Raw genomic sequence first — 21,183 nt, forward strand, 5'->3', positions numbered from 1 at the left:
GATAACCACTTTCCAACAGTTGCTCATACTCTAGCCTTGCCTCCTTGTTGAGAATGTGGGCCTTGCTTAGAGACATTAGGTGGGAATCTCTGCACACCAGGTGACTACTCTTTGGGGAGTAGAGAGATGAGGATTGTGATGTGGACTAGCAAGAAGCAAAGAAAGGCTAGGAACGGACACAAAAGGAAGTTCCAGGAGTGACTGCAGCCACCTCTTCAGGTGAGGGGTGCAGGGCTTCCCTCCCCAGTCTGCCTCCTCCAGTCCCCACTGCAGGCACTCTCACGGCTCCAGGGCTGCAGCTACAGTGTCGCCTCCCTAAGGACCTGAGGACCAGGTTTGTTTTCCAGGTCTCAGAGCTGCAGCTGTGACTTGTCCTGATCTCAAGGAAATCATCAGGAGACTGAGATAGGTACACAGATAGGCACAAACCTATGGCCTCTTCCAGAAAAGAAAATTAACACACACCCCCCCCCCAGGGGCCCATGCTCAGAGCAGGGGCAGGAGGCTGGAACCTCTACTCATGACCAGTCTTTGTCATTGTGAGGCCATCAGCCAAGCCAGGGGACCATCTTTTCTCCTCTTCCTCTTTTTATCCAGGTTTTCCTTCTATAGGGATGCTGCAAGGCTATAAAAGTCATTAAAAGTCCTTAAAATCTCAAGAAGACCTGTGAGAATGACATGAAGAGCCCATATCCAACACATTACTCCTGAAAACCACTGGGCAGCATTTCCCATCACTCAGGGAGGCCATTTTAGAGGACAGGTCATAGGAAGGAAGTTACTGGGATGAGGCCAGTGGAAAGAAGCCCCCCAAACACACCATGTCAGAAGGGTGCTTTCCTGACGATGTAAAGTTTGTACAAGCCACAAAGAAAAGCCCATGATTCTCCTGGGGTAAATTCCTTCATGGATGGAACACCCTTCATCTCTCCTCTACACACCTTCAGAGGGACTATCTCACCACGTGAGGGAAAATTAATAGCTTTAAAATTCGTTGTTGAGGAAACCATTTTACTTTAAATTTTTGTTGGAAAGACCTTGAGCCAATGATGAAAAAATTCTAGACTGTTCTCCATATTCTGTAACAGAAGCTTGAATGTCTACCTGGAGAATACAAATACAGAGGAGGAGGAAGAAGAGGAGAAAAGGGAAGATGGGGAGAGGAGAGGGGGGAGAGGAGAAGGAGGAGGGAGACACAGCACTGAAGCAGGGACACTGAACCAGCTCTACCTAACCGGTGGGGTAGGACACAGGGCAGCCACTGCACAGGCATGGGCAGTCTGCCAAAGTTAAAAAGCAAACTTGTACATGAATCAGAAATACGCCCAAGAGAAATAAAACGTATGTCACTGATGGACTAGCATGTCTGACCAGCAAATCCAGGGATCCTCCTGTCCCCATTTCCCTAGTGACAATACAATAGACACATGCCACAGCAGCCCTGGAATCCAAGCTCAGGTCTTCATACTTTCAGCAAAGGCACTGTAACACCTGAGTCATCTCCCAGCCCTGCATGTTGAGAATGCTGAAATTTTTGGTCAGAATTTTAAAACTGTTGCTATTGTTTCTTTGTTTTGGTTTCGGTTTCTGTGTGGATCTCTGGATATCATCTCCACTGTGCCTGGCTGGTTTTGTGGCAGCCAATAATTTGAACAAAAATTATATAGGGATAAATCAGATTAGTGAATGTTTGCCCTCCACTGCTGAACCTATGTGCGTGGGAAGAATTCATTCAGAATTGCCCCAAACAAGTCTCTTTCCAGAGTTTCAAATTCGCATATTATGACCTAGCAGTCACCATGAAGGCATGGGGAGGCTTTTAGGCAGCATTCTGCACCTTTCTCACTTATACAATCCCCCTTAAATCCTAGCTGCTAGCCAGTCATGGTAATACTTGCCTGTAATCCCAGGATTTAGAATTTGAGGCAGGAGGATCAGGAGCTCAAGGTCATCCACAGACAAAACAGAGTTCAAGGCCAGTTTGAGCGACATGAGTCACTGTCTCAAAGCACTGAACAAACAAAAATTCTAGGTGCTTTTGCTTTTTTCTACAGTTCAGCTACTTCCAACCAGGAGACTTGTGAATTTTTATCACCAGGTCTAGGAGGATGAGAATAACCCAGGTGAGAGGCATGCCATCAATGTAGTGGCAATTTCCCATCAATCAATATTTTCTAGTTTTGATCATTTTTTAAATGATTGAATTTAATAATTTTGTCCAGTTTTATATTTTTTTCTGATTGAAGAAGGAACCATCAAATTTAAGTGGTTATGGAGTCTCAATCATACCTTAAACATTTATAAGTATATTATTTATTATGACATTATATCAAATAAATTCCTTCAAATATTAGCTAACCATACCAGGAGGAAATTCTTACTGTTACAAAGTATCTAGACATAATGAAAGAAATTATACAGAGCTGGAGAAATGGCCCAGTGGCTAAGAACAACTGCTATTCTGCCAGAGGAATAGAGTTTGGTTCCCAGCACCCAGTCAGCCAGCTCACAACCACCTCTATCTCCAACTCCGGGGGATCTGACACCTTTTTCTGGCCAACACAGGCATCTATACACACATGGTATACCTACATAGAGACACATACATATATGCATAAATAAAAATAAATCTTTTAAATAAAGACATGATAAAATTAAGATGGGCATGTTCTATTAGCTCTGCTAAAGACTTTTAAATACTTATTACCTATTAGGAAAACTTAATTTGCCAAGTTTTGTAAGTAACATGTGATTTTGACCCAGACCCCCATTATGAAAAGAAGCAGTAGTGACAGAGATGGTCAGTTTTCAATATGAGAATCCATTTGCTCTTAGAGATTACCTTGAAGGCTGCCATGCAGTGTAGGCTCAGCAAGGCCATCGCCACTGCCAGCAGGACAGTAGCCAGGTTCCTCACATCCCACACGGTCTCCACCAGAGGAATACTTCCCACTTGCCAGTCGTAGCACAGGGTGATGGGTGCCAGCAGAAGCCATGCATTGAAGGCCAGGAGGTAGGAATAGGTAAGGAACCTATGAAGAGAACAGTTGTGAAATACAACTTCCCACGTTTTGCAAACACTTGTTTACCACAGTTCTAGGAAATAGCCTGTCTGTTCTGTCATTGTTTGTGGTAGAGGAAGACAGGGAAAGACATCAAACTGTCTATGAAACTGATTATCTGGGAACTTGTCTCACAGCTTCTAGCCACTGTGTTGGGTGCTGACTTCAACAGAAAGCAAACAAGACACAATTCCCAAGGAAGATATTTAAACTTCTCACACAAGTAAATACACAAAACATGGGATAAATGCAATAGGAAACCCTGATGAAGGTAAACGGCAAACACAGTCTTGCTTTGTAGGAAACCCTGTCTCTTAGATCATCTCATCTTGTTATTGTCTAGAATATAACAATATATTTGAAAATATCTCATCATCTTGATAGTAGACTGATCAACATTAGACTATTTCGGTAAAGTATTTGTGGTAGAGATATTAAATCTCTTACTCACAGTTGGTAGGGTAGGGAATAGTGGCAGGGAGAGAGTGGGAGGTTCTTACCCCCACTTCCTGCCTAGGACAAGGCTCTACGGTGAAGTAGATGGCATTCTACTTGAACATCATCTTTGGGGTTAGAGGAAAGTGAGTTTACCCAAATTCACAGCCTACACAGTCATTAAATGGCACCCAAGGTTCTTGAGAACTTCAGGGCTCTCAGCACAGATACATTCAAACCTCCACAAAGCCACACCCAGAGACATCTGACCACCCCAATCTCCATTAAAATGCTTGCCTGAGTAACTGCATGGCTGAGCAGAGAATTTGTTCTTTGTTCTAGTCAACACCCAACAGGCCTCTCTAAGCATCCCTCATAGACTCTGTATAAAAGGGGCTGCAGATTTTGACTGTGTAGACCTTAAATACTGGAGTGAAGGAGACAGCTTAGCAGGCAGAATCCTTGACACACAAGCATGAAGACCCAAATTTGATCCCCAGAATCCACTTAAAAAAGTCAGGCATAGTTAATACCAGTGCTGGTGTGGTGGAAACAGGGCAATCACCAGAGCTCTATGGACAGCCAGCAAAACCTAATGAGTTCTAGGCCAGTGAGAGACCTCATCTCAATGGAGGTAGACAATGTTTCTAAGGTAGAAGGTGACCTCTGGCCTCCAAACACACATTTATTCCTATACCGACAGGCATATACACATGCACACATGCCTGTATTAAACAAACAAACAAACCCAGAATTATCATTCTCTAGGACCTAAGAGCCATGCTTGAAACTCCAACCAATGAGGAAGGCCAAGGCATCTGTCTCCAGTGCAGTGGGGGACAGGCTTCTCACCTAGTAACTGCCAGCAAGCAGATAAAGATGACACCTTCATACAAATCAGAATGGACTCAAATCTTCCCCCTATTGTCAACAGTTACTAAACAAAACCTGTTCTTACCACTGTAAGTGATGGACAACTGAGTTTGCTTATGACACCCATATGCAATTAAATAGAAACAGGTAACACCTTTTCTCAAAGGACTATAAATACAATAATGCAAATGATATACCTTGAAAGAACAGGGAAAAGTAAGAGGAATGTCATAAGAGTACAGGGCCCAAAGAGAAGCCCTCCCCACAGAAGGGATTCTTGGAGTAACACAGAGGTTTAAGCAGAGTTTCTATGTTACCTTCTGTGAACTTGACAGGATTTAGACTCCCTGGGGAGTCATGCTTGTGGATGTGTGTGAAGGACATTTCTATAGGAATTTAAATGAGGTAGTAAGATACATCTTGAATTTGGGATGCCTCATTCTATGGGCTTGAGTACCAGACTGAGTAAGAGGGAAAAATCACACTGAGCACCAGCATGCATCTCTCTCTGCTTCCGGATGATGACTGCAGGATTACCAGCTGCCTAACAATCCTGCCACCACATCCTTCCAACCATGATGGACTATTCCCTCAAAGTGTGAACCAAAACAAACCCTTCCGTCTTTCATTCCTCAAGTTTTTCTTGTCAAGTACTTCCCTCACAGCAACAGGGAAAGCAGCTAACACAAGTTCCATGGCTGTGTTACTTTAGTGTGAAACCCATCAACCCGGTTACTCCAGACCTCAGAGAATCCAAATTGCTTCTTCCATCACCTCTTCCACCACTTCTTTTGCAGTGAGAAATCACCCATGCCAACGAGGAAAACTACTCTCAAACTCTCACACAGAAACATGTGGGAGTGGGACGTCTCAACAGTATTTCCCACCACTTCCCTCCCTCGAAATTCTTAATGAAATGCTAATGAACAAATAGCAAAGACCGAATCCACTTAAGTCTTGGGCTTATGTGCTGCTACCTGAGAATGCCATCTCACAGCAAACCAGCAGCATTACTGTGTACTGCTTTCTCTGCATGGGAGCACGATGCCTCTCCCTCCAGTTGCGTGGAAAGTCTCTGCACGGCTTGACTGGTGGATACTGAGCCACACGTTTCACAGACAAAGCAGCTGTCATTCACACCCTCCTCTTAAAAATTGCTTAAAATATTTTCCACTTGAAATAAATATATACAGAATAGCCATCAACAACTACTAAACATATTAGGTTAGTGGCACTATATGATGGAGGGACCAGGTAAGTGCCTACAGCCCCAGCACTCAAGAGGTTGAGGCAGAAAGATAGCTCTGAGTCAGAGGCCATGCTAGGCTATCTACTGAGTGAGACCTTGTCTCAAACAACGATAAAACAAATCAGGTACATAGAGCTCACTAATTCATTTTAATGTCTTAAAGAGAGAGAGAAAGCTTATACAGACCCATGATGAAATAATCTTGTTAAAAAAAAAAACAAAAACGACAGAGACAAAATCTTGAATTTGAACCAGTTCTAAAGCCAACTACTAATACAGAAAACATACAAGAACCATCAGAACACATTACATGACATGTTGGGGACAGAATGCCCAGGATGAGGGAGAAATAATTGCACCAATGAGCTAGTTTCTTAAACAAGCATACATAAATTACGAATGGCCTATGAGACCTCCCAGAGGACAGACTCTATTTATGTACTATGATGGCTGATTGCCAATTTGACAGGATCTAAAATCACCTAAGAGAGAGGCCTCCAGGCATATATGTGAGGAATTATTTAAATTAGGTTAGCCCCTTGGTGTACCTTACGAGATTAACTGATAAGGTGAACTGAAGTGGGAAGACCCAATCTAATAGTGAGTATCAGCATTCCCTCGGCCTCAGACTTGGACTAAATATGAGGGAGAACTGAAGCTGAGCAGTCACAGTTCTCCACTTCCTGGTCCCAGTTTGATCAGCTGCCCCAAGCTCCAGGCACTGTTGCTTCCTCACCGTAATGAACTGTACGCTGGAACTCAGAGCGGAAACAAACTTTCTCCCTTAAGTTGTAAGGGAATTTTAACACAGCATTAGGAAAAGTGACTGAGAAAGAGGCTAGTTCAAGGAAACCATTATTAAACTAAGCTTTTATCATATAATTGGGAAAAACTATAATATTAATGGATAATAGTGCTGGATACAGAGACTCACCACTAGGTTTTAAAGTGTGATAATGTTCTATGATGGGAAAACACCATGAGAAATAAATTAGTTGAGTGTATCAAAGTCATGGTTTAGGGTTTGCTTCAGTATAACTGACCAGGCACAGAAGAGAAGAAAGAGCGGCTACTAATGGACCAGAAGGCTGAGGAGTGTGAGTGCTCCAAGTGACCACTATGTGGTGTTGGCATGCCACCTTCTCCACTTTGGTGTGTATCTGATATCTTTCATGATAAAAACCTTAAATAGAGGGTAGGTGAAAGAACTGCTCAAACATCTTATTTCTAGCTCTGTTTGGCACATAGGATATTTGCTAACTATGGAGGCTTCTTATTTGAAGTCCATATGTTTGCTTTGCCCTGCAAGTTCCCTCCACTTGCTTGTTTTCTAGGATTGCAATGTTGTACCAACTAAAAGAAAATTAAGATTCATGTTTTTTTAAGTTATAATCTTAATGAGAACAGAGTAAATCACAGATGAGAAGCAGTCACTGATTTCCAATTTGTATGGATTCTGATCATGTAGCTAGCAAACTTTTAAGTACTTTCTGAGATACGCGGACATAGCAGTGGAAAAATGTTTTGCAAATATAAGCAACAAAGAAGCCATTTGGAATCACTCCAAAAGCTAATTATCTTTTAGGGAGGGCTATTTGAGCTAACTGTGATCAACAATTACAGACTTTCTTTTTAACTCCTTCTCTGTGAATTACATTTAAACTGTTAAAAATTCAGAAATGAAATAGCCTGTGCAATATTCCTGCCCTGCTGGGTTCTCATTTTTTTTTAAAGCAAGAACAAAAACAAAATGAATTATTTACCAAGTTTCTGCTATAAATCCCATTAACGGGGGAAACCACAAAAATGTCTTGCCAACTCAGAGAACTGGAAATTCAATGTAAACAATTTAAAGATTCATTTTTATTGAGAACCCAGCAATGATTGAAGGAGGGTTTAATAGTCAGAAGTGAGCAGCTCATGCTTATAATCCCAGAATTTGGGAAGCTGAGGCAGCAGGATCACTGTGACTTTAAGACCAGCCTACACAAATGTCATGGTTAACTTTAACTGCCAATTTGACACAGTCTAGAGTCATCTGAAAAGGAGAAGCCTCAGCTGAGGAATTGTCTAGATCAGGACGGTCTGTGAACGTTAACTATGAGGGATTATCTTGACTCCTGGTTGATAGAACAGGACCCAGTCAACTGTGAGCACCAGGCCAGCCAGGGCTAGAGTGAGAGGCCCTGTCAAAAGCACATAATGACAAAAAGATATCATTACAGAAATGCACAGGAAGGAGAAGCTTTTTGGGGAAGAGCACCCACCAAACCGCCCCTACTGAAACTGTGTGTAGCTCTGGAACCAAACTCTTCATTTTTGTGAGGAAAAAAAATTAAAGTGACTTAAAGGCAGAAATACACATGGCTTGTGCCTTTGCCTTTGAGTGAAGAAAGAGGATGGACCCACCACACTCCTTGCCGAGACAGATGCCTGTGACTGGGACATAGAAACAAAACCATACTACAAGCAGTAGCTCTTGCTTGTTTTACATAATGCACATTGCTGCTGGAATCCTCCTCTTCTTTACCTATGGACCTTCACCCATTCTCCCTGTTAAACAATCTCCCTCCAACCAAGGCACTGAATCTCCACTAAGTGGATTTCTGGGTTGGCTTTGTCTTGACTGTTAAGGATAGTACTGCTACAAACTCTGTTGAAATTAGATGCTAGTATCACCTAACCACTGGACATTTGGCCCTGTTGGAACCACTGGATTTGGGGTTTAGAGTTGTGGATTTTGGTGATCTTTTCTGTCCCTCTGCGGTAGCTGCTCACTGTCACCCTTTCAGCTCCTAATAGCTCCATTCTTGCTTCAGTAGACTGCCTCAGGTCCCTAGGCCCCAGGAATGACAAGGCTATGTAGACACAACCTGCTCAATATCATCTCTAGAACCTTCTCCAGAACATCCTAAGAAAGCCTCTTCCTATACGGCCTTTCTCAATCCACAGGAAATCTTCTCTCAAAGATTCGGTAAATAGTAACTCATTTTCTGTGTGTATCTTAGGTGCTGAAGATGATAAGCTCTGGCCCTGACTCTCACCAGGGACTTTATACTGCATTGCTGGTAAGAAGACAGTCATGGATTATACGGTTGAATGGCGGTATTTTAATACCAAATTTCAATAAGAGGGGTGTATGTGTCTGAGCCAGGGGACAACTGGGCCCTAGACTCAATAATGAATACTGTGGGTTAACAAATGGATGAGGTCTGTGAGGATCCTACCAGACTGAAGGGTTCTGCTCTCATGGCTCATGCAACTAAGAATATTTATTAACAGTAAAATACCAGGGAAGAGTTTGTTTCTAAAAAAAGTTAGACCTCAAACTGAATAAAACAATTCTTTTAACTGTGTTATCCATCATCATTTTTAAAAGCAAACACCATTGGCCGGGCGGTGGTAGCGCACGCCTTTAATCCCAGCACTCGGGAGGCAGAGGCAGGCAGATCTCTGTGAGTTCGAGGCCAGCCTGGTCTCCAAAGCGAGTTCCAGGAAAGGTGCAAAGCTACACAGAGAAACCCTGTCTCGAAAAAACCAAAAAAAAAAAAAAAAAAAAAAGCAAACACCATCATGGGCCCTCTCAGGCATATCTGGTAGGTATTCATATCTGATAGGTATTTCTGCAAGGCACGTTGGAAACATTGTACTTCCAGCCCTCTAGCAATTGGGTGGGGCAAATAACAACTGGGCAGAGGTGATGGCTTCTGAAAGCTGAAACAGGAGTGTGGTGATATTTTGTTCATGCTCTAACAAATAAAGCTTGCCTGGAGATCAGAGTAGGGAGCTAGCTACTAGTTAACCATAGAGGCCAGGCAATGGTGGTGCACACCTTTAATCCCAGCACTTGGGATCTCATGCCTTTGATCCTAGAACTTGGGAGGCATACACCTTTAATACCAGCACTTGGGATCTCATGCCTTTGATCCTAGAACTTGGGAGGCATACACCTTTAATACCAGCACTTGGGAGGAGGAAGCAGGAAGTGATATGGCTGGGCAGAGAGAGGAATATAAGGCAGCAGGAGATAGGAGATAGTCTCCTTTCAGGCTGATGAGTTGGTGATTTAAGAAGTGGCTGTGGTTTGCTCCGTTGTATCTCTGATCTTTCAGCATTTACCCCTATATCTGACTCAGGGTTTTTATTACTAAGACCAAATAGAATTCGTGCTACACAGGAGCAGTGTGGTACACTAATGCTGTTATAGAATCACCAGCTACTGGGGGGTGGCAGGTATCATGAACATGTGGTAAAAGATAGAAATAATGATGACTGTATTGATATTATATCCATGACAAATTTCAAAACAGTACAGCATTGGGCAAGAACAAGGAGAGGGAGGGAGGGAGAGGGAGGGGGGAGGGAGAGGGAGAGGGAGAGGGAGAGAGAGAGAGAGAGAGAGAGAGAGAGAGAGAGAGAGAGAGAGAGAGAGAGGGAGGGAGGGAGGGAGGGAGGGAGGGAGGGAGGGAGAGGGAGAGGATGTGGGTGGTTATCAACAACACAAAACTGAGCACTGAAACTGGGTAATATCCTATTACAAGAGAGCTTATCATTTTATTTCTACTCATTTTTGTGATATGAATTTGAGAGCCTTAATGTGAGAGGTGTGAGCCCCACCAGCTTCCTCTTCCTCTGCCACACTGAGTTAGCTGTTCCAATTGGTACAACTATGAAATGAAACCTAGAGCCACTGCTGGGAAGGGAGCAGGATCCATAGCCTCCCCACGGTGAGCAAAATCACACCATTCTTGGGAAACCTCAGGATTTCAGGTTTGCTCTCAAGTCGGCACAGCCTAGTCTCACCTTGATGAAAAGCAGATGGATTCAGAGATAATTTGATTGCCTATATGTATATCTCAAGGCTGTATATAATAAACTATCTAGAATGTGTTAGGAAGAGGGAGAGATAAGCAAAGAACTGAGGCACCAGTCAGTAAATAGATAAGTAAATAAAAAAGCCAATGGGATGGCCAGGGCTTGGGGGCCTTTAATCCCAACACTCAGGAGGCTGAAACAGCTTGATCTCTGTGAGATGCAGGCCAGTGAAAGATACAGAGTGAGATCCTGTACACACACACACACACACACACACACACACACACACACACACACCAAAAGAAGAAAGAAGAAGAAGAAGAAGAAGAAGAAGAAGAAGAAGAAGAAGAAGAAGAAGAAGAAGAAGAAGAAGAAGAAGAGGAGAAAAATAAAAATAAAAATAAAAATAAAGCCAATGCAAGTTCCTTAGGGAAAAGCTACTGAAAGATTCTGTGCAGGATCACAACCTAAGTTATGTGTGCTGTGCATGTACAATACAGATCTGTTCCTTTGTCTCAAGATCTTGGTAAAGTTTAAGAACAAATGTCTTGTATGAATAGTATCTATGAAGATGTTAGCACAAAAGGTTTATACCCTGCTCACATGGTCAGCACAGACAGGAAACAGGAATGTCAAGGGTTTTCTTGATCATCTTTTCTTGATGGTAGAAAAATGGTCCATCCAGGGAAGCAGGAGATCCTATCACCAGAAAAACATCTGCAACTTTCCTTAAGTCTCAAAGAGGAAAACCAAAGATGATTTTGCATTTCTACGGTGATGGGCTTTCTGTAGGTTCTCATGTGAGTGATTCCAAGGACTTTAAGTCAGGGTCTCAGCTCTTAAGAAGTCCCCATCTTAGAACAAGGCATGATGGTAGATGACTTCAGTCCTAGCACTAGAAGGTAGGGACAGGCAGAGCTCTATGAGTTTGAAGCCAAATTGTCTACATAGCAAGTTCCAGGCCAGCCAAGGCTACATAGTAAAACCCTGTCTCAAAAAACAAAAACAAAAAAAATTCCCATCTGTACAGTAAATGGAAATCAGCAAACAGTCCACAATAAAGTATGTCCGAAAGCAACAGGGCACGCCTAAGGATTCAGAAGCCTCCAGAAAGGTCTCACAGAAGACAGAGAGGTCAAATTATGGAGGAGAGGGTACTGCGGACTGGAAGCACAAACAGACAGGAGCACAGAGGAGGCTGTACTTCCGGGGCTGAGGCAGTTAAGGCCAGTAGATGTCTGGGGTTACAGGGGGGTGGGGAGGCGGCAAGAAGAATGTCAGGAGTGCAGCAGTGGACAGAACCCTGCTCCTTATCCTAAAAACATTAGGAAAACACCGACCTTCTGAATACTAGGAGTACTAGAAATGCCAGCTGGGCACAGCACGGAGCATCACAGCCTGAGTGTGTGAGAGAGACGCACAGAGGGAAGCTGTATCAGTGACACAGTGGCAGACCACGAGGCCACAGTGAAGACGGTCTCATTGAAGACTGAGCCATGAACGGTCTGAGGAACTGCCTCCACTGAACTGATACGTGAGCATATCTGTGGGCGCATTTTCTTGACTGCTGATTGATGTAGGGGAACCCAGCCCACTGTAGGCAGTAGCTGCCATAGAAAAGTAGGTCTAGGTTATATAAGAAAGTACACTACTGAGCAAGCCAGGGGAGGCAAGCCGCTAAGCAGCATTTCTCCATGATGTCTGCTTCAAGCTCCTTCCTTGAGTCCCCGCCTTGGTTTCCCTCGATGATGGATTGTAAACTGTAAGACAGAATAAATCATTCCTGCCCAAGTTGCTTTTGGTAAAGGTGTTTTATCACACAGCAGAGAAGCAAATTAGAACATACACAAGGGGAGGAAGCCACACTTCTCAGGTGTCCCTCCACTAGGGTTCTAAGATGACAGCTGTAGTACAGAGGCAGCAGTGATGACAGGGACCATAGTGAGCCAGGGTCACCCTGGAGACCTCTGTCATGTTCTTATACCTTAGGTAAGTTTCCTTTTCATTTTCACACGATCATACCATGGTGGCATTTTGTCTCAGATCAGTTAAATAGGGAGAGCTGAATGCATGGGAAACACACCATCTCCAGAGCCACAGGAACTGTTCAAAGACAACATGCAATAAGTAACTACAGCCACTACAATGGAGAGACATTGGTCAGTGTCATTGGACAAGAGAGTAACTTTTATACCTGCTTTAAAAGAGAAAATACTTCTGAGATGGAAGCAAAGATAACTGTGAAAGTCACACAGAGTTCACAAACCTAGTACAGGAAGTGGCTTTGGACTGAATCAGGCCAGGAAGACCGCATCTTCGGAAGCAAGCTCTACTTTCCAGTGCAACTACTGGAGACGAGCTTACCAGGGGGATAAGGCCAAGCGAGGTTGCCAGGGTCATGTCGCCCACAGGCCCATATGTTTGCATCCTTGGTTCCCAGACACCAGTGCTGTTTTGGGAAGTTGTGGAATCACTAAAAGGTGGGTTACTAGGGGTGAGCCTTCGCCTCTCATAGCTTGGCCTAGTTTTTGGGCTCTTCCTCCGCTCCCTAGAACAGCCAACTACCACTTGCTCCCAGAGCCATGGATTAAGCTACCCCACCAAGCCTTCCTCTGAAAACATGAGCCGCAGGGCGGTGGTGGCGCATGCCTTTAATCCCAGCACTCGGGAGGCAGAGGCAGGCAAATCTCTGTGAGTTCGAGGCCAGCCTGCGCTATAGAGTGAGTTCCAGAAAAGGTGAAAAGCTAAACAGAGAAACCCTGTGTCGAAAAACAAAAACAAAAGAAAGAAAGAGAGAGAGAGAGAGAGAGAGAGAGAGAGAGAGAGAGAGAAAGAAAGAAAGAAAGAAAGAAAGAAAGAAAGAAAGAAAGAAAGAAAGAAAGAAAGAAAGAAAGAGAGAGAACATGAGCCAAGATAAATCTTTCTTCCTTTAAGCTGTTTCTGTCAGGATTTTTGGTCTCAATGTCCAGAAAAGTAACTAATATGGGAGGGACTCTAACTCATCAGGAGTGGTTCCCTGAAAAAATAGGTATCAAGCCAGTAAAATGCTAGCCATGCAGACAGGAAGACCTGTGTCAGATCTCCAGAGCCTGGGTAAAAAGGCTGGGTGTGGTGGCACATTCTTATAATCCCACTGCTGGAGAGGCAGAAACAGGTAGACCCTTGGGGGTTGCTTGCCAGTCAGCCTAGTTGTGGTGATATATTGTATACCCCAATATATTGTATACCCTAATAAACTTATCAGGGGATCAGAGGACAGAGTCAGCCACTAAATTAGGCATAGAGGTCAGGCAGTAGTGGTGCATGCCTTTAATCCTATCACTTGGAGGGCAGAGATCTGTCTGGATCTCTGTGAGTTCAAGGCCACACTGGGAACAGAGCCAGGCATGGTAGCACACACCTTTAATCCCAGCACTTGAGATCTCATGCCTTTGCTTGGAAAGCACACATGCCTTTTATCACAGGAAGTGACATGGGTGGTGGAGAACGGTATATAAGAAGCAGGGAGACAGGAACTGGGTAGCAGTTCAGCTGAGACCCTCAGGGGTGAGGACTCAGAGGCTTTCAGTATTGGAGAAATTATTTTGGCCACTCCACATAGTTAAAAGGATATTTATTTAATGGCGTAACTCACAAATTAAGTAATAGGTAGGTCGCAGGGTCTGGGGAAGGTGTATTGCAGTCCAGTGGTGTTCTCTGGAGCTCTGCTCAGTCAGCCTCTAATGTTCAGCGTCCCGGCACAGAGAGAGCGCTGGCCCATCCAGCTCTCGGGCCTCCGGGCACCTCCCCTGGCCCCACCTCGTAGGTGTGACAGTTGCCAGAGTCTCAATGGGGGTTGGAACTTCCAGATCCAAGCTGGAATGGCTACCCACTACATTTCAGTCTGAGGATTTGTGGAAACAGGATCGGCTGAGGAGTTGGCAAGGTGAGGTTGGCTGTGGCTTGTTCTGCTTCTCTGATATTTCAGCTTTTACCCCAATATCTGGCTCCCAGTTTTCTATTAAAAGACTGTTTAGCAATTTGTGTTATACCTAGCCTAGCTTACTTGTCCAATTCAAGTCAGTCGGAGGCCCTGCCTCAAAAAAACAAGGTGGACAGCACCTGAAGAAAGACACCTGAAGGCCTCCACATACACGTGCTCCTGCACACACACACACACACACACACACACACACATGCAGGAGCGCGCGCACACGTGCACACACACTCACACATGCACACACTCCAGAACTTGGAAAGAACGACACAGTGAGTAAGCAGCTGTCTGCCACACAGGAACAGATACCTCACCACACACCAATTCTGACTGCATCTTGATTTGGGACTTCCAGCCTGAAGAACTAAGAGGGGCTTACGTCTTGTGGCTCTGGCCACACAGTCTAAGTATATTCTTCTGTCAGTCCTGGCAGATGAACACAGAAGAATTTTTCAGTAAGGCAGACAGACAAAGCCAATGACAAATTGACACCAGTAGAGACAGACTTCACAGCTAAATCAGGTGATCAGGAGCTAGCTTAGCAAAAGCAGGAAACAAACCAAGAAAGTTCGCTAGAGAAGCATCAGCGTGCCAGCAGCAAAGTGTGTGCTCCCAGATGGTGTGATGGAGGCATGAACAGGTCTCTTCTAATGCTGTCACCTTAGAAGAGTGTGGACACTGTTGTCACTGGTCCCTAGAACCCCAGGACCTATATATCTGAAGTCTGAAACTCAAGAATGGAAACATATTATTTAAGATAAAGAAGAATATTGCCAGGCATGGTAGTACCTGCTTGCAATCTCAGTACAAGGGAGACTGAGGCAGGAGGATTGCTATAGGTTTGAATCTAGCCTGGGCTACAGAGTGAGAGCCTGTTTCAAAACTCTGAAAGAAGGAGGAAGAGATAAAGGTAGAGTAATTGAGACATTCTGGTCTATCCCTTTGTGTGGACTGAATTACCTGACTTAGATGGAAAGCGCTGCTGGCAATGTATATCAGACCTCACTGAAAAATTATCTCTATCTTGTGAGTAACTGGCAAGACCTGGCAAATATTTGGCCAAAATCCTAAGTTTGCCAGAGATTCCACCAGAGATTGTCGTCATTAGGCCACCAACCAGAAGAAAAATTACAACCTCACCATTTTGCTGGCAGGGATGGTACAGCTAGGAAGGCCATGATCAGAGATCAAGTACCTTATCCAAACACTAGAACCCTGAACCAGGCCCTGGGGTTTGCTGGTTCATAGGACACAAATGACATACTCAGATGGTGAGTTGAAGCAGCATATTCCCTTTCCATGTCTCCTGAATATCTGTTCCATCTCCATCCAGACTTAGGTGCTCCTTGAAAGTCTTTAAGTCCCTTAGGAGTATTTGTTTCATCTCTGGTGCAGTCCTCATCAGTCGATGAGCAGGTAACTGACCCACCTACCAGCTGGGCTGCCACCATCCTCTGGATTCTGGTCCCCCAGTATTCTTCCCACCTCATCATCCTCCTGGAGGCCAGCCCTTCTTCACAACTCCAGCAGACCCCATAGGCCCAGGTACAGTCCACGCCAGACAGAAGACCAGCACCTCCTCCCCTGGAATCCATAATGTGGTCTACAATTTCAGATGAGGACTTCAGCTTTATCAGAGGCCAGGCTGGATCTAGGGACCCAAGGCTCCCAAACCCCAATGGAGACACCCAACTGGATCCGAAGACCTGCCAGTCACTAGAACCCTTGGCCACTTAGGCCAGAAGACCAGAGAGGAAACATAAAATAAAGGAACAAAACACCCATCCAAAAAAAAGACAAATACAGCAATCAATACTTAGACCAATAACCATCCCAAATCCAGATGCCTAAACACCAGTGTAAGAACGCAATCAATAACACAATGGTAAATACGGCACCACAGAACCTAGTGATCCTATGACAACAAGATCTGAACATTCCAATGCAGCTGAAGCACAAGAAAATGACCTTAAAAATAACATTTAAAAAATTTTTTATATCATTTATGAAGATGATAGAGGCCCTCAAAAAGGAAATAAAAAACTCCCTTAAAGAGATGAAGGAAGCCGGGCGGTGGTGGCGCACGCCTTTAATCCCAGCACTCGGGAGGCAGAGCCAGGCGGATCTTTGTGAGTTCGAGGCCAGCCTGGGCTACCAAGTGAGTTCCAGGAAAGGCGCAAAGCTACACAGAGAAACCCTGTCTCGAAAAACCAAAAAAAAAAAAAAAAAAAGAGATGAAGGAAAAGACAAACAAAAAACAGGAAGGAATATTTGTTCCATCTCCCCATTCTGGCTTAGTTCATGGAGTAGGCTACATCTAACTTCAAAGCTGAGAGTGGTTGCCTCAACTCATAGACAGAGAGCTTGGTAGGAGATCACCCCAAAGACAAATAACATCACCCTAAAGCTGAAGGGAAATCACCCCAAAATTAAAGGACATCATCCCAAAGCTGAAGGATAAGTATGGTGGTTCGAATAAGAATGGCCCCCATACACTCATAGATTTGAATGCTTAGTCACCAGGGAGTGGCACTATTAGGAGGTGTGGCCTTGTTGGAATGGTATGTCACTGGAGATGGGCTTTGAGGTTTCAGAAGCTCAAACTAGGCCCAGTGGCTCACTCTCTCTTCCTGCTGTCTGCCTATCCAAATGTAGAACTCTTGGCTACATTTCCAGCACCATGTCTGCCTGCATGCCACCATGCTTCCCACCATGATGGCATTGGACTAAACCACTAAACCTGTAAGCAAGCCTCCAGTGAAATGTTTCCTTTATAAGAGTTGCTGTGGTCATGGTGTCTCTTCCTGACAATAATAACTCTAAGACAGTGCACCCACCAAGCAGAAACAGACCTGATGTCCTGCTTTCTCTTAAGTGTTGAAAGTAGCTATTGAAGAAGCCATAGACCAGAATTGTTCATCCATGAACTGTCACATCTAAAAATACCCAGACAAAGAGCCTGGAGACTGAATGTCAGTGAGAGAGATCTAAAAAGGACAGGCAACACTACCAGAGAGCTGAATTGGAGATGGCAAGCTCAAGACTAAACAGCATTTTGAAAATGTACAATACTAACAACATTACAAAGTTCTTATACTACTTAAGAGGTAAGCTAACGTCAGAGATTTAGGAAACAGTATTTGAGACCATGAACACAAACGTGTCAAAGTAGTGAAAGCAATTTTGACAGAGTCTTTATTATAAAAATATGTCAGTAGTCAGATTGGAAGATTTTTTTTTTGAATACTAAAATAAAAGGTCTACATGAGAAAAGAGGGGCAGGCTGTATAGTTCAGGAGAGCACTGACTTGCACCAAACTGATCCTCAGCACCAAGAGATAAAATTTACGGATTAAAACTTTAAAAATAAAAAGAGAAAAATCTCACAAAACATAAGAAAAACCATGCAGGCAAAAACAAGTAATGAAGCATATTGATTAAAACGTGCACACTAAACTGATGGGGCAAAAACTGCTGTTTGACATAAAACTAAGGTCAAAATTCTGTTATCTCCAAGAAATGCAAATAGGCCCAATTATATATCAGTTACTTATCAAGTTTAGTTTAAGATTTATCATAAGTCAAGGTGGTGGCACTTGTCTGTCATCCTAGCATTTAGGAGGTTGAAGTAGGAGGATCTTGAGTTCAAGGTCAACCAATGTTATATAGTGAGACCCTACCTGAAAACAAAAGATTTACCATGTCTTATAACATATTACAAAAATATAAACACCAAAATAGTAAAGGTTACTGCCATAAATTTATTATTAAAATGATACAGCATTATAATGTATAGCATATGACTATTATGTATATGTATAGTATGACTATAAAAATAGTTGAACATGACATCTTAATGTTTAAAACACTATGGAGAATATGATCTGAAGCTATTAAAATTGGCAGATGTCATTGTATCTTAAAACTTTAACAGTACAACACAGCAGATAAGCAGTCAAATATCTCCCCAGAGCACAAGAACACACATCAACATCCCATCCCTCAGTGTCTCTACAGCTTCTGAGGATGCATAAAGCACCATAGCACTATCGCTGCAAATACTGTTCCTGTTTGCTGTTCTGAGACTCCCTGGATTTCAGGTTGTGCTGTCTAATCAATCTCTGCCACATCTCTGTTCTCTGATCTGTAATGCTTGTTTTAAAAGCCACTCAATAGATATGTATATCACAGACAATAAGCATATAATAAAATACTTGTCAAATAAACAAATGTATGACAGTGAGAATCATAGCCACAATCTTGCCCAGATGGTCACATGGGTTGAAAAGAATTCCAAATATATAAATAGTGCTTCCCTTCCTGTCCTCATACTGGCTAGTTCATGATCATTATTTCCTTGAAATGCATAGCTGGCCTGTGATTTAATATTATTGACTAGGATCCAATATGTATGAACTCAGTGCAGTGAGACCTGTTCTTTTGTAAAAATGATTTAAGGCAATAAAAATGTCCAACAAAACTACTAAGTACCAAATAACGTTTACATAATGTACATCCACTGACCTTGTAAGGATGTAAGGTGAAAACGAAGCTGGGTTGTCCTGCTCTGAGAAGAGGGGCATAGTTCCTCCCATTATCCACAGGCGGAAATACAAAATGACAGTCACCTTAGGAACAAGAAGACCTGATGAAATGTCCACCTACATCTCTTCCATTTTTGTTCATGTATTCTGACCCTCTATCAAGAAGTGGAGTCAGCTGTCCCCTCCCCTTACAGCTGATAGCTAAGCCTGCCTGTGTAACCCCAGCCCCAAATCATGACATAGGGAACCATTCAGCTGAGCTTCCAAACTAAAGCCTCCTGGACAAGCGGCAGTAGCTGTATCCACACCTCTGGATACTGATACATCCAGGTCATTGTGAAAACACTTTGAAAGGGACTTTAAAACCCCATGTTGTTCACATTATGCCATCAGGTTCCCGTGTATGCTTTCACACTCACCTTTGCTAAAAAGCAACATTTACTACCTATAAACCTTCCCTAAGAGATGATGTTGATAGTTGAGTTTATTAAGTAATGTGGAGCATGTCTCTGAGTGGAGACTAGGTGAAAATACCCTTACTAGCTATATTCAAAGTATACATTATATACTTACATAACTGACGACCAAAATGGCCCGTTTTAAAAATGGTCTTAGGGTAAGCAGGAAATTCCCGTTGCTGCTTCCTGTCAGACACCTGAAACAGGAAAGGAAAGGAAAGATGAACATCTAAGAGTGACCATCTACAGCACAATGCTCCTGTCTGTGAAGACGCTGAGTTCTGAGAAGATACCAAGAGCTTTGGAGCCAGAGCATGTGGGTTTCAACACCCCATTCTGCCACTTGCAGCTTGGGGAGTGGGAACAGGTGTCTTCATTTCTCTGCACATCTATTTTGCTCATTTAAACAGCAATAATACCTACTCTGTGGGAACATTGTTAGGAATAAGTGAAATAATAAATAGAACAGGACCTAGAATTGTTAGCTATAAATATTGCCATTTGCCCCTGATTAACCTACACACTGATAACATGAGTTTACATTTACCTGCTTCATACAATTTAGGGGCACAATGTCTTCAAAGTATCTCACAATTGTCTTGTCCCTGAAGAACAAGGATGCCAAGATTATGTGAAGTGAAATAGACTGTGCTTCTGGGGTGGGTCAAAGACAGAGCTCTCACACACTCACTTGTTTTCTTACTTGCTTACTGTCCTCTGTCCTAGGAAACAAATTAGATTGCAGGAATGTCAACTTCAGAGGTAAGAGGTTAATGGTCACCCTGCATCTGCCACAGTCCCCACTGTTTCAAAGTAGGAGCTGCAGCTTTATGAATGGGACTGGCTGGCTTCTGTGACATAGAAGCAAGAGCTGAGGTTAACAAGCCCCCTGTGAAAACATAAAAGGGTCCATCTTATCCTCCATGCAGGCTTGCACACTTGAGTCAAAGCAGAGAAAAGAAGTTGAACTGAATCACATAATCCCTCTGGCATTCCCCTCCTTATTTTCCCTGGCCCTCTTCATTTAGTTCTTTCACTCCATTTAATCTGTTTCTTCCTGCAAAGGATTTCTCTACTGAAGTCTGCATTTGAATGAGGGCTCTTCCTTGGAGAGAAACTTTGGTCCAGACAATGCCTCTTCAGTAAAACCCAAGTGGGCTAGTGTCCTGCAGAGACAGGTCTACCTTGAGTCTGCTTACTGAAGATGTGTGGCCCCTGCCCTGTAGTGGAGCAAGTATTTTGTAACTGCAAGGAAGTGACAGCTTTACTCCAAAAGCAGGTCTCTTTCTCAGGACTTCTTTCTGGCTCAGAAGAATATCTGGAAGTGATGCATGCTCAGAACTGGCTAGCCAAGCGCTTGGTGATTAAAGAAAACGAGCAGGGGTGAGGCCACCAAATAAAGTTTGTTGCTCACAAGTTCTGCATAGGCCCACCTTCTAGAGCAGCTCTGAGCCCTTTCTTCCCTTCTGAGACCACAGCAGAAAGTTTGGCATGAGGCTAGGTCAGAGTCACTGCAGCTGCTGTAGAAGGGTACACAGGCTGTCCCTGAACGGGCTTTAGAGAATCTGGAATAGTACAGGTGTGTGTCCTTGGCTTTTGTGTTTGGGCAGCTGAGTCTAAGATTCTCATAGTAGTAGTACAAAAACACACATCCTTCTCTGGTCTCTGCCTCTTTCTGACTATCATTCTCAGGTAAATTAAACCAAGACCAGACCTTGGCACTTCTAATTCTCCAAGGAAGCAGGACAACTCTCAGCAGAAAGGTAAAGGA

The 21,183-nt window shown here is 43.5% G+C and overlaps 1 protein-coding gene across 6 annotated transcripts in view; it reads right to left on the reverse strand.

Annotated features, from left to right (window-relative positions):
- Window positions 1-21,183, reverse strand: part of Tmtc1 (transmembrane O-mannosyltransferase targeting cadherins 1) — a 224,109-nt gene that overhangs the window by 103,006 nt on the left and 99,920 nt on the right. For all 6 annotated transcript variants that reach the window (XM_076568360.1, XM_076568361.1, XM_076568362.1 and 3 more), the window contains 3 exons: window positions 19,528-19,609; window positions 18,935-19,038; window positions 2,843-3,032 (listed from right to left, as the gene is read on the reverse strand). In XM_076568360.1, coding sequence (XP_076424475.1) covers window positions 2,843-3,032; window positions 18,935-19,038; window positions 19,528-19,609 — 376 coding nt within the window. The remainder of the gene's footprint in view (window positions 1-2,842; window positions 3,033-18,934; window positions 19,039-19,527; window positions 19,610-21,183) is intronic.

This window comes from Peromyscus maniculatus, chromosome 3, assembly GCF_049852395.1.
Source record: "Peromyscus maniculatus bairdii isolate BWxNUB_F1_BW_parent chromosome 3, HU_Pman_BW_mat_3.1, whole genome shotgun sequence".
Classification (NCBI taxonomy): domain Eukaryota; kingdom Metazoa; phylum Chordata; class Mammalia; order Rodentia; family Cricetidae; genus Peromyscus; species Peromyscus maniculatus.